At 42.1% G+C, this 14,494-nt stretch overlaps 2 protein-coding genes across 2 annotated transcripts in view; both read right to left on the bottom strand.

Annotated features, from left to right (window-relative positions):
- cdh15 (cadherin 15, type 1, M-cadherin (myotubule)) overlaps positions 1-238 on the bottom strand; it is a 33,612-nt gene extending 33,374 nt beyond the window's left edge. The window contains exon 1 of the mRNA XM_034102893.2: positions 224-238. The gene's annotated coding sequence lies outside the window, so the exon portion shown is untranslated. The remainder of the gene's footprint in view (positions 1-223) is intronic.
- Positions 239-1,950: 1,712 nt separating this feature from the next.
- Positions 1,951-14,494, bottom strand: part of acsf3 (acyl-CoA synthetase family member 3) — a 44,707-nt gene continuing 32,163 nt past the window's right edge. Inside the window, exons 8-10 of the mRNA XM_034079842.1 lie at positions 5,414-5,548; positions 4,917-5,028; positions 1,951-2,491 (exon numbers count right to left, since the gene is read on the bottom strand). Coding sequence (XP_033935733.1) covers positions 2,377-2,491; positions 4,917-5,028; positions 5,414-5,548 — 362 coding nt within the window. The 3' untranslated portion in view covers positions 1,951-2,376. The remainder of the gene's footprint in view (positions 2,492-4,916; positions 5,029-5,413; positions 5,549-14,494) is intronic.

Genomic DNA, 14,494 nt, shown 5'->3' with positions numbered 1-14,494 from the left:
GCCCAATAAGCAGCCATCTGCAGTCAACCTCTTCCACCATGCTCCAGCAAACATAAGCAGTGAGTGTGTGAATGTGTGTTTGTGAGAGGGAGGTGGATGTGGTTCAAGGGCACGAGTACTCCATCTAGCTCAGACTAGGGAATATCCACCAGCCCCACCTCCCCCTTTTGTACATCAGGGAGGCACTGCAACGCGTCCTGAGTGCCCCCCTAAACACACTCACCTATTACTGCGCACCAGCTCTGTGCTCTTGATTTTGCCCCTCTGATGCTGTAGCTGCAGCCCCTGCCTTCCTGCCTGTCGACCTGGCCGACTCCCAGCATTGTGTGGGTGGTTGGGTGGAGTGGCGGGGGGGTTTGGGGGCACTGAAGCTGTCCTCTGGTGCTCCTGTAGCCCTGCCTGCTCATCCATCCTAGCCTGCCAGCCCACAGATCGATAGCCCTGCTCTCTTAATCAGGTCTCTGGTGACTGTGGGCGGACAAGTGTGTGTGTGTGTGTGTGTGTGTGTGTGTGTGTGTGTGTGTGTGTGTGTGTGTGTGTGTGTGTGTGTGTGTGTGTGTGTGTGTGTGTGTGTGTGTGTGTGTGTGTGTGTGTGTGTGTGTGTGTGTGTGTGTGTGTGTGTGTGTGTGTGTGTGTGTGTGTGTGGCTACACAGGTGTGATGAGAGCCTGAAGGCGGATTCTCTAGCAAGGCACAACACCACGGCTGGATGCCCCGCACTCCATCTGACTAACCCACTCGCTCCACTCCCTCTTCTCACCTCTCATCCTTTTTCTATCTCCGTTACTCCATTACTTCACCTCCTCTGTCTCCATCACAAGTCATAACAGATTGCAGTGGCACCGGGACCAACTTGACTGTGAGGACCTCTTCTGAATGAGCCCTGGCGTGCTGCCAGAATACACAGAGTGCGTAAGGAGATGAGAGAAAAGGCAGAGAGAGGAGCAGAAATATAAAGCAGCACTGTCAGTGAGATGGAGCCTTAACCAGAGCTAGCTCAAGACAGTTGATAGAAAATGACAGAAAAGAAGATTTAGAAGAAAGTCAGCGTAGGGTTTTTTAACAAATGATATGCAAAGGACTTTGAGATGAAGAAGAAAAGCATTGAAATAGGGTTGAGATAAACAGTCGTGATGAACAGCTAGAGAGCTGAAGATGGAAAGAAACACAAATGCAACCCTCCTGTCCACACACACACACACACACACACACACACACACACACACACACACACACACACACACACACACACACACACACACACACACACACACACACACACACACACACACACACACACACACACACACACACACACACACACACACACACACACACACAGCAGTTAATCTCGATTCCAGTCACCTCACTGTAGACTCACCTGATCCATTATCTATCTTGCTGCTCTCACTTTGTTTGCCTCGAAGAAACAACTTTTTTACTATTTAATAAAACTCTTTAATTGATCTGTTTTTTCAAGTTTACCGGTGTGTGTACATGATGAGGTGATTCATATCGATGATCATATTTCAAAGTTGTCTTCTTTTCTACCACCATTGTCTATTATTTAGTTTAGTGTGAGTGTAATTATCCCTCATTCTAGACATCGCACCGCTCAAAAGTCATTTCGAATGATCTGATCAAAACATTTTCACCACTAAAACATCAGACTCACCAAGTCAAGTTCCTAAAACACTCTTCACCAATAGGAACTGCTGTACGCTGTATTTGTATTGGAACAGTTGAATATCCAGTTCCATGGTATGTGCAATTTCCGATTTCAGTGAGGCATATTGAGCAGTAGATCCTGTAGTTCTCCGATAACAGGTTTGTATTATTATAAATCTATATATTCCAACTTTTTTTCCCATTAGTTTAAAATAAATTAGCACTGCAACATACTGCATAACGGATCTGGGACACAACTACAATAAAGAATCCCACAAAAGTGTGTCATAGTAGTTGACGTCGTTTATATGTCTGTCACATAGGTGTTGGTTAGCTCACTATTTTTAAAGCAACTTCAGACAACTTTGACTTTTCTATATAAATGCAGTTGCAATCAGACACACATTCTGTGGAGTTTCACATTGACTCAATACATTATTCTATCAGACCCATCTTGCACAGTAACTGATGAACAAAGCTTGACATAATTGGCTTTCCACATAATAGAATTACCTTTGGAGAAGTGTTCGTAGTTGTGATTTAGTTACCTCAGAGGTCAAGTCATTTTCCATGAGGGGTTTTCCATTACTTAGTATTTCCTCTGTACACTTGTCAGTAATGTTTGTCTGATCTAAGGAGCAGACGGGGACAGCCGGGCTGTGGCGTACATCTACAGTTCTTCACCAGGAACCTGTAGGTTGAGGTTCAGTCAGGGGAAGAAGTGTCTTAGGAGGTCCTTCTTGTTGACCTTGCCCATCTGATTCCTCGGCATCTCGTCCACCAGCAGCAGGCCTGTGGGGATGGTGTAGGGCACCATGTGCTCCCTGCAATAAACACTGATGTTAAAACACTGAAGACTGCACTTCAGAAAGCGAGATAAACACACGCAGGCATACACAACAACACACAACTCTGGTGTATGTGCACATGGATGGGAATATGCAGGAGCTCACAACAACAGAAAGAACTGGAAAACAATTGCAAAACAAAGGCTAGCCCTTTGGCAGAGTAGTTGAGATAAGAAAATAAATGTCCTTCATACACTCCGCAGCTCTCCTCCCTAATATCCCCAATTCGCCTTCCAGACACAGACAATTCCATTCGTACAAAACAATATAATCACTGTGAGATGAAATAAATAAAAAAAATAATAAAAGGAAAAACAGAAGGCTGGGATAATTAAAAGTGTTTTATTTTTTCGGGTTTGAATGCATGGCTGTTACGTCAAGTCTTGAAGCCTGGAGCTTTTCTATTATCTTCTAACCTAGTTTGTTTGTTTGTGCCAGAGTGTGTGCGTGTGTTTGTGTGTATGCTTATGGTGCGAGTGAGCATAATGACTCATACTGCTGCCATCAAACACTCCTTTCAGCAGATGTCTCCGTCTCTGTGACTCAGTGTGTAAAGTGTGAGTGAGTATATGTGCATACATACACATCTCTGTAATGGGGCTCGTGTCACCAATTTCTCTGGGGCAGTGTGTGTGTGTGTGTTTGTGTGTGTGTGAGTGTGTTCAAGGCAGTGTGAGGGTGTGATATAGATTCAGACTGACAGCTGAAGCCAGGGCACTGAAGAGTGAGCATCCATCTCCTTGTTTATGTCTCATTTTATCTCCCTCTCTCCTCGAGACCCTGGCCCAGCAGTGGGCTGTGTGCTGGCACCCCTGGCTGCAAACACTGTGTGTGTGTGTGTGTGTGTGTGTGTGTGTGTGTGTGTGTGTGTGTGTGTGTGTGTGTGTGTGTGTGTGTGTGTGTGTGTGTGTGTGTGTGTGTGTGTGTGTGTGTGTGTGTGTGTGTGTGTGTGTGTGTGTGTGTGTGTGTGTGTGTGTGTGTGTGTGTGTGTGTGTGTGTGTGTGTGTGTGTGTGTGTGTGTGTGTGTGTGTGTGTGTGTGTGTGTGTGTGTGTGTTAACCTGGGTCACAAGCAGCAGTAGTAATCCACCATGCTGGACCAGCAGGCCACAGCAGTAGGAGCTGAAACCCCCACACCATATGGGGCCAACAGCCGTCACACACGCAGATACACACACCCACACACAAAATGAATTCATACAGAATTCAGAGGTGTGAATAAATGATAGTGGTGGGTAGTAAAAAGAGTAGGAGACAAAAACAGATGGTTTGAAAGTGAAGGGAAAAGTGGTCAAATAAGAGGCGAGTAAAACTGGAGAATACAAAAAGAAGAGGTGTCTTTGTGCCTTCAGTCCCCAAACCGAGAGCTGCATGACCCCACCAACTGTCTGCGTTAGACAAAATAAACTCTACTGACATTTAGAAAGGGCAGAAGAAAAAACCTGACGGCCCCGAAACAATCATTTGTTTGCTTCCTCTACATCTTCCTCTTTTTCATCTCCTGTCTTTCCTTCAGCTCCCCTCATTAGTCCATATCTGGCCTCTCTTTCTCTCACATCCCTCCCTATTGATCTGCGGACTTCAGGGCCGCTCACTGGGGATGCGTGCTGAACTGCAGAGTCTGCATTAGAAGCCTTCGTTTGTTTACCATACGACTGACAAAGAGCTGTGGAAATTGTCTTCTTAAATCAGCGTAATAAGATTTAACCAAGACAGGGCCAGCACTGTAATAATATGATGCTCTTTTGTTTTTAGGGAATTCAGGATTGTTGATTGGTTGCAAGAGGTTGGGGAGGCTGTGGCTCAGTGACTAGTGTGCTGGACTTGGAATCAGGGGGTAGCCAGTTTGAGTCCCACTGCAGCCTGTCATTGTCGTTGTGTCCCTGGTGACACTTCACCCAAATGGCTCCTGTGGGGATTGTCCACAGTACTGAATGTATGCAAGTCGCTTTGGATAAAAGCGTCTAACAAATAACATGTAATGTAATGTAAGTTTATAATAAAAAAAAATGTCCAAAGTAATTATGAACTCTTCTTTTACGTTGCTGCAAAAGTTAAGCCAGGTTTAACTTTTTATGGGCGACCCTGCATTTATTTTTGCCGCAAATGAATAACGCAGCTGTATTTATTCATGCCCTGCTGCTGTTTATCTGAAAATAAATCTCAGGACTAACTTTGCAGGTTTATACCCGTGTGTTTACAGGCATCTTTCCTATAGTTTGTGTGAGCAAACTGGACTTGGAAATGGGGCCTACACCAACCCACTAGCCTACCTTCCACGGAGGAAAATGACTTATAACAGTCCGTTTATGATCTGGTTTAAACAGTGTCGTATAGAATAGATTTGAAAAGCAAGCATACACATAATCACACATGAGATTATCTGTCTGAAGGTCACAGCACCTTGCCCAGGTCTTCAGCTCTGACAGGGTCATACTCCGCCCTTTCCTCAGCTGCACCACTGCGGTGACTCTCTGACCCCAGGTAGCATCTGGTGCTCCGATCACAGCCACATCTGCAAGGTTAAAAATCACAAAAGGCAGACATGTCATTTTAAAGTTTCAACTACTCAATTTCATTCAACCCGTATTAGGACACTTCTACATTTCTTCTGTTGTTGGCTCTATACTTCAGCACGTTGGTTTTATAGCAGAACAATACCTCAGATTCAAATATCTGACTCTTATCCTAAACTATAAGGTGGTTACAAGTGGACAGTTAAGAAAATGTTTCAGTTATTTTGTATGTTTACGATCATTGTCATACTGCTTGGTACACATTTAGGGGGATTAAATACTGTTTTAAAAAGGCAACAACCTTGTTGTTGTTGATTTATACAGCTTGAATTCCTGACACTTGTCACATCCCTTCTACTTCCTAACTGAACCTGTGCAGCTTACCGAGGATGTCTGGATGAGCCAGTAGGTGCCGCTCCACCTCGAGGGCACTGATCTTGTAGCCGCCGCTCTTGATGATGTCAACACTGGTGCGGCCCATTATCCAATACACACCATCTCTATAGACCGCTGTGTCTCCTAAAAGATGCATTAATACAAGAAATGTAACAAATAATCAAGAACGGAAAAGAAATAGTGACCTCAGGATGATAAGGGGTTAAACCACGTATTTGTTATCACTAACATGCTTACATTTAGTTAGTTACTGCTTTTTATTAGCATTGATTGTACTGTAGCAGCAGCTATTTAGCATGTTCAGAATTAAATCATGTTGAGCCTTGCTTGCCGAGACAACCTAATTAACTATGTTTGCAATAAATGGTTTTGCGAAAACCTTTTGGGTTTATGGGGAACAATCTGAGTGAAAATCATTAAAAACAACAAAATGGCGTACAGAAGTAACTTTCACATCACCTTTAGGACTAGATACAAGCTATGTAGGGTACACTTGGTTAAAAACAAGGTGTGTGTGCGTGTGTGTGTGTGAGCATGGGGAAGTCAGAGTGCAGTGGATGGATGAGTGTTTAAGATCCCCCCACATCATCCCTCTAGACACAAACCCTCCACACCCACACACACACACACACACACACACACACACACACACACACACACACACACACACACACACACACACACACACACACACACACACACACACACACACACACACACACACACACACACACACACACACACACACACACACACACACACACACACACACACACACACACACAGTAGGTGTCTGGGGGACAGGTGTGGAGGAGGATGAGTACAGAGGGGCTCAGCTGGGCCTGGGGATGACGAGCGGAGGAAATGGGTCAGTATGGATGAGTGGGGAGAGACGGAGGGGGAGAAAAATGGACAGAGCAGGGAAGGAGCGGAGAGAGGAAAAGCAGGAACAGGAAGGTGTCCTTTTGGATTATTACCGGGGGTGCGTCTACAGCTGGGGCCGAGGGGGGAATGGGTGTTAGTGTGTCTGCGAGACACTGTGATGAGGTTAAGCGGACACTATAGTTGTATTGAAGGGTTGGAAAAAGATGGTGGACTGAGAGGTCAACAAAGGTAAAGGACAGCTACTGCAGGTAAACTAAAACCTGCACATTTTATTTAATTATAGACCATATTTTGTATTTGTAGACCATCTTCAGACAGTTTTTTAAGCCAAACAAATACATCTAAATAATAACCTTTACCAAAAATGTATTATATGTAATAACTGCCATTTGGATAAGCATTCAGTCCATTATGCAGAATGAGATTTAGATATAAATCATATTCATATTCTCTAACTATAGGTAGGAAAGTGAATAAGTGTATTACTATTCCTTTGATGGCGTTGAACTGGGAGACTTTGGATTAATTCCATCAGTGTTTAAATCCCAAGGTACCCGCTATGAATCTTTGCTCGTTTGTCTACAGCTGATGGAACCAATAACTAAAAGGACTGGCCCTGCCTCACATAGAATCAACACGATGAAGCATTTGAGGAGAAGGGTTATATTTTGATGGTGGTCTGTTTTTACTGCCATCTACAATCTGTCCTCTACTTCATCATTTAATCTCATTTGTTCTCTACTCTAACCCTGTATTCTTCTATACATCTTACATATTTGTCCACTTTTTCAGTGTCAGCCAAACACATACAAACGAAGTTTTTTTTGGGGGGGTTCCATCCTTGCCCTCAATTTTTCTCAGTCCCTCCGGAGCATCTCTCACCACATCTCCTGTTTCCTCCTCTCCACCTATCTTCCCCGTCTCTTCTTCCCCTCTTGCCTCTCCGCTTCAGCATCAATAGAGGGCCCATCTGTTCCCATACATCACGCACTTCATTTCAGTTTATTAGCTGGGATAAATCATAAATATTTCATTATACATCACGGGCGGCTGTCGCCTGCACACCGACAATTTATCACCGCTGCCCTCTCTGCCGGCTTGCCACGGCGGCTATAAGCTTTCCAGTCTATTAAACAAGATTGATACAGTGTGTAAATTTAGATATTGGGAATTTCTTCACAGACCACTGCTCCGCACTGATAGGCCAGGGTAACAGGGGAGGAGGGGAGGGGGAGCAGAGAGATGTGGGGGAGGGGGGTAGTTAGTTTTCCCTATTCTCATCCTCTTTTGGATGAAGGGAAAAAAGGAAAATAAATTAGGAATAATTTGGTTACAGCCATGTAGCTTTCTCATCTTATGCAAATAGATATGGTGAAAAGAGCAGTTTACATGCACATTGATACGCTGTTAGTGTGTGTATCCATGAGCTGAAACTAATAAAAACACCATAAAAGTTGTCCATTTGGCTGCAAATGTTTAAGCGTGGAGGAAAGAAGCGACATTAAAGAGGAAATGTTTGATTAAAGAGTTGAAGAGAAACACTCAGACATCAACTTGAATTAAGTTTGAAGTACTTATACAGGATTCTTTGACCTTGTCTCTTTGAGGGGGGGGGGATAACGAGAGAAAGAACAGCATGTTTGGAGAGAGGCACGAGTGGGAATAGTCATTGGAGAACACAGACTGATAAAAGAGGAAAGAAGGGCAAGAGAGATTGTTGGGAACTGTGTTACTAGGACGCACACAAACACACGAGCTGGTACACATACGTACTGAACGTGCACACACCGTACATACAGTACACACACACGCACACACACACACACACACACACACACACACTAGTTCAGGCATCAGAGACTCTCTGCCATTATGTGTTATGGCGTCGGAGGCAGATATGGCCGAATGGCTTTCTTAATTAAAACGATAAGAAGCCTAATTGCACTGGGCTTTCATCTCATTCTGAGGCATTAAAGAAAGTGAAGGCACAGAGTGGAAAAAAAAGAAGAAATAAAAACAGATCAAGACTTTAACTGGAGGGTGTAGGGCAGAGGAAAACTCCATCAAGTCTTTCAGACAACAAGAGACATTAGCTGGCTCTGCAGAAAACGTCATTCCGTCTCACATTATTGACGGAATGATTAGAGTTATTTTAAGCCGTTAATTATCATTTTCTTAGCAGGAAAAACAACATTGTGTCGCAAAGAGTGTTGTCAACAGATTTTCAAATTCCAGCGACAGCATTTTTTCAGAGTCACACAAAAGTGCCTTAAGTGGAATTTCTGCTGGAGTGTGACATTTGAACATTTTCCAGAACTCTGATGGCTGGCCTTCATTCCTGTTGACATATCTTTGGTTACTCAGAGAAGTCGACATCAGTGTGATTCTTGCCAGCTTTAATGGTAAACCAAACATATCAAATTGAAAAGATTTAAAGAAGAGGAGTAGAAATATGAACCGCTACAGTTGTTAACTTTGAATCTAAAGTAGTTATTTTTATGATTATTTTATTTATTTTCTAATCTTTTGCTTATCTGTGTGTATCCTGACAAAAAAGTAAAACTACACAGACACGGATGCACACATAGTCTGCACATGTTTCTTTGCCTAGACAAAAAGTGTGTGAACGAAAAGGGCAGAGTGTGACATATGTCAAAGACCAACATCACCCAAACACTTCAGCCTGTCTGCCACTGGCGTCAGCGCCGGAGGTGTCGGGGATGGAAAGAGGCGACTAAAAATGCACAAAAACATTTTTTGTTTGTGTGGAGGTGACAGTCATCGAGTCCCAGCTACATGACGGATTTCTGCGGCTACTGAAATAAATAGAAACAACTGTTATTTGAGCCTCTGTAATTGAATGTGAGGTTGTCCTTGATCTAAGTACTATGTACTTCTATGTTGCATGTGCACACCAAACTCAATCATGGAGAACCATGTAGCCTTATGTAAAGTACATACTTTGAGTTTTAAAATACAAACATATCCACATTCATCATACATCCTTATTCTGGCTTTGACTTTCTGCACACTCAGAAGCTTGAAAGAGGAACATTTAATTCAATGGGTAGGGCGTGGCTAAAAAAATCTAAATCCAATTCCAGATACTCAAGCAGGTGGTTAAAGGTTTTTGAACAAAACATATATTCGCTACTGTATTCTAAAAATCCCCAAACCCAAATCACCATCCACTTACGCTACTTGAAACTTAAGCAGTTTTTGTCAACCAAACAAAGCAGATGTGATTCTCCCTTATACTGAACATCTTCCACACACTTTCTATTTTAATGAATGAATTTCTCACTTGAATTTCAAAGAAATCTCAAATGTTTTGTGTGCATCATTGTGTGATTGTTATGTCTTTAGGCTACATCTATTGTTGTATAACTGGCATGAAACCGGGTTCTACTCTAACGTCTCTGCGTGTCTTTGTTGTATGTTGTCTATTCTGAATGTTTGGCACGTTAAAAGGAGTAGCTTTACTCTTCTCATTGTACTTGTATAATGACAATAAATGCTTCTGATTCTAATATTTAATGATGATGCAAAGCTTTTAAAAACTCATTGCCTAGTTAAAAAAAATGACCTATCATCCAAAAAACTTAAAAACTGTTTTTGCTTTTTAGAGATACAGCCATGTTGTTTTGAAACGTATCTCTGCACTAGCTTTAATGAAGTGTTGGAGTGAGCCCAATGAGGAGAAGGTGTAAGTGGAGTCACAGTCTTTCAGCACATTCATCAGGACCTACACTCTCACACTGCAGGTTAAAGCTGAGTGTCCTCCATCACTGTGGAGAGGAGAGCCTTATCTGCACAAAGATGAGCGAGGTCTATGCGAGTCGTGACTCTACTCAGAGCGACTGTAAACACTTAGCATATATGAATATTAATGTTCCACATTAAAGCCCCGATGCCTAGATGGAAGAGTTAATGAGGATAAATAACAGACAGCCAAGCAGTGAAATCCCAACTCTGACATTATTTATCATCCTTAACTTTTGTCACAGCTCTTTTTTTTTGTAATTAATATTGTACAAGAAAGCACTTTGCACTTGGATGAGTGATCTAATTTGTTTAATATAACGCAATTAAAGGAGCTTGAATTGCTTTACATTCGTGCTGCTGATTGCATTCCTTACTGGGTTGCCTCTCCACCAGCAGATAACAAGCTCAACTTGAGGATTGATGTCTGTCTCAGATATGGCATGTTCATCAAGCAAGCTACTTAGCTGCCATTTACATGCTCCTTCTCTGCACTGAATCACATACATCTGATAGTCAACCAAAAAACAGCCCTCAATTATACAGTAAGGGCTGAACAATGAGCAAACCAGGTTTACAAATTCAGATTCGTTTTGCATTTAGAAGAGGAAATACAAGTTATTTTCCAACAAAACCCTCTTTTTTTAAATATGTTTTTTGCAGGAAATATATACAGAGAACAAAATGGCAGCAGCTTCACCAGTTTGCCAAGCACTCCGGGAATTTGGTGACCAACACGAAGCAGTGTTTAAATATAATGTACCTGCAGTTGGTGTTAATAAAACGCAGACCACCGTGTGTTGACACCTTAGCTTTAAATGCTACAGAGACAGCGGGGTTGACCAGAGTGCCGGTGGGGTGGGGTGTTGGTGAAGCCCACTGGGGGCTCTGACATTGTTAGGAAGACACAAAGTGACTTGGGGTGAAATGTGACATTGGGAACACAGGGAGGGATGGAGGAAGGGAAGAGGAGAGCACAGCTGGGAGCCAGAGAGCGATGCACAAATGACTAGTGATGGCTCTGCGGGATATGAGCCACACTGCGGAGAATTTACCCTGCAGACCCCAAGCTCACCTTTACAGCTGGGGTTACATCTATACATCGCACGCAAGTCGATGAAAACAGACAGAAAAACACAATTTAACAAACACTTTAATCCTTTGGTGAAAAGGTGTGTTTGGAACAGTAATGCTGCAGCATAAGCTAAGATCATAATAGTCTAGTTTTATTTTTTATTTAAGTATTCCAGTAATGTATGTTGCATGTTTTAATTTGATTGTATTTACTTGACTTATACAATCTGTCCAGGGACTACAGATGAAAAATAGCATCATGGCTAACTCTGGCACATTTACAGAAATGTTAATTAACGTGCACCGTTCCTTTTAAATAAATGAATAAATAAAAATAATAAAATGGCAGGTGCATCATGAAATATTGGTAGAAATGTATATTACATCAAATATATTTCAAATGCTGGTTCTGAGTTTGGTTACACAAGTAGCTCCTATGGTGGATAATATTTACTTAAAGGTGGGTTGGTCATTTTGGAGAAACCAGCTCGATTGCGCTAGAATTTGAAAATATGCAGCCGTAAAAAATCTGCCACATCCTTACAGAGCCCCTCCTCCAACACACACGAACGCGCACATGACCAATGAGGGCACGAGATAAGTTTGTGCACGAGATGGAAGGCTGACAGGCAGGTAGGCCATCCAGTTACTTTAGCTGGGCCGGCTAAAATAACATTTAATATATGCATTGCTATCGGGATGTTAAGAGCATTCCATGGAATATAACAAAAAGTGTTTCTGTTTCACCTTTAAGGGTGAAACTAAGGGAAACCTATGAAGACTTAACCCCCTTGTTGTTTTTTCTGCCTCATCAAATAAATAATGTAACATTAGAAAAGACAGGGTTAATAGTTAGCCCCAAAACACAGCTTCCGCTCAATCGCTAATGCCTAAGCTTCCCTCTTTTCCCACTAGTCTTTATTAAATTATGTATTCATACATTTATTTATGGTTTACTTCAGAACATCACACTGTAATTCATTCTGAGCTGAAAGCACCGACTAAACCAACATTTACTGCACCAACTTTAGCTTATCCCTTGCTTTGCTCCCCCCTTTGTTGCCACCTCCTTGCTTGCTTTACATTGAATCCAACAACAAAAGCCCTTGCAGTGTGGTCAAGTGAGCTGAACTCATATTATAGCTATGGACAGCAGAAAGACTATTCTCTAGAATGAGCACAAAAAAGAGAGCTAAAAAAGGCGGGGGGATCAATGTGCTGCGAGATGTTTGTGAAGATGAGTGGAAAGAGAGAGCACTCGGGAGAAGGTGAGAGCTTCCATTTAGAGCTGCCAGTCATGCTACACAGCGCCCGCTCGCACTACAGAAGACACCTCTGGCCAGTCGAGAATGTATTGATCTAAACTCTCACACTCCTTCTCCATGTCTTACACTCCACTTTTCTTCTCTCTCCCTTTGTCTCCTCTTCCTATTGGCCTGTCAGTCTCCTCTGTGAGCTTTATATACTTCTCAGACTTAATCTTCCACACAGCCAAAACACAATGCTTTTTTAAGATATTTAAATTATTGCAATTCTTCTTTTTTTTTTAACTCAATGCAGTTCTGCGAGCTGATGGGCAAGGATGCAAATGTTTAGGTCATACATTAAGTAGTATTAAGTGCTTTTTCAAAATCTAGCTTTAGATAGAGAGGAACATGACTTTCACAAGAAGTAATCAACCTGCTAACTACTCATTTTCAGGCCTAGTCCAGATGTATATATCCTTTATTTAACCAGGTAAAAAACTCATTGAGATTAAAATAAGAGTGACCTGGCCAAGAAGGGCAGCATGTACAAAGTTACAACATATAAAACACAGACATGAAAGGCAGACAAATACAGCTGTAAAACACAAATAAAATGGCACATTAGCCAGTCAATATGCGAAGTAAAACAAACTATTAAAATCATTCAAAAACTGGCAACATTTTAAAACGATTTCAGGATATACGAGCACTCACATCGACCAATGGTGTCGTGTTCTCTGTCCTTTAATATGGACCTGAATTCCCCCATAGTGACTAAATCTGAGAGTTTCAGCTCCTTCTGTACATTGTTCCAAGCTGTGGGGGCAGCATATCTAAAAGCTGTTTTTCCCAGTTTTGTTCTCACTGTAGGAACCAGCATCTGAATAAAATCTTGGGAGCGCAGGCCATATGGACTTTCTCTTTGACACATATATGTGCAAATGTAGGAGGGAACCAACCCAAGCAGAGATTTATAAATAACACCCAACCAATGGGAAAGTCTGCGAGCAGACAAAGATGGCCAATTAGCAGCAGCATATAAAGTGCAATGGTGTACTCGATATCCACATCCAGTGATAAATGGTAAGGCACAATGGTACACAGTATGCAAGCTCTTTAGGCATTGGTCAGAGGCATTAATGTATAGAAGGTCACCATAATCTAATACAGGTAAAAACGTTGCAGATATCAGATGTTTCCTTGTCTGAAAAGTGAAACAGGATTTATTCCTGTAAAAGAAACCTAATTTTATTTTTAGCTTTGAAACAATGTACACTGCTCAAGCTTCTTTTCCTACTTTGGTCAAAAACAAAAAACAACCCCTGGTCACACAAGCACTTACTAAAAAAACACCGTCCACATGAAATGCGATTCCCAATTGAAGAGCAGTCAGTACCAGAGAGCAAGTTAGACATGCTCTCACAATTCTTGTGCCAGACCAGCTACGTTTGCAGTGGATTAGTGATGGTTGCTGTGGGAATGTTGCTGATAGCAGTGACCTGATGTCTTTCTTACCCAATATAGTGGATGAGAAATTGTACATTTTGATCAGTACTTTTCAGTTTAAAAAAAATCTCCACCCTGGCAGCAGTTTAACAAAAGCTCTGTTTTTCCATGACTTAAAACTCAGTTTGGGTGTGGATGAAAGAACTAGGCCTCAATTAATGCATAGAGAAACAGAGAGCAATCACATGAAACATATATTGCAAAAACATTGTTATATAAAATGGAAATATTGATAAAGTACCAGCCTGTGTTAAAAAAGTGTCTCTTTTCCCTGAAAAGCAGTCTAGTGCTGAATATCTTCCTTTTGCCTCAATGACCTGAAGGTGAAATCCAGAAGGATGTGGAAAAAGTGAGATACAGAAAGCTCGGTAGGAAGGTGACAAGAGATCAGCAAGAGTTAGCAAGTCAGAGATGGAGTGTGACGAGTGTTAGAGAAAAAGGTGGAGTGTGAAACATGGCGCAGGTGTGAGGGCAAAAACGGTAAGAGTGTGAGAAGGAAGGTAGCAAGCAAAGAAAAGGGTTAAGAGCAAGGAGTCTCCATCATAACACCTCCCTCCCAGACATACAGAGTGTGTGTGGACGTGTATTTATCTTG

The sequence above is a fragment of the Pseudochaenichthys georgianus genome, chromosome 3, assembly GCF_902827115.2.
Source record: "Pseudochaenichthys georgianus chromosome 3, fPseGeo1.2, whole genome shotgun sequence".
NCBI lineage: Eukaryota > Metazoa > Chordata > Actinopteri > Perciformes > Channichthyidae > Pseudochaenichthys > Pseudochaenichthys georgianus.
The sequence above is the reverse complement of the archived record's forward strand: the minus strand, read 5'-3'. Positions and strand labels throughout refer to the sequence as shown.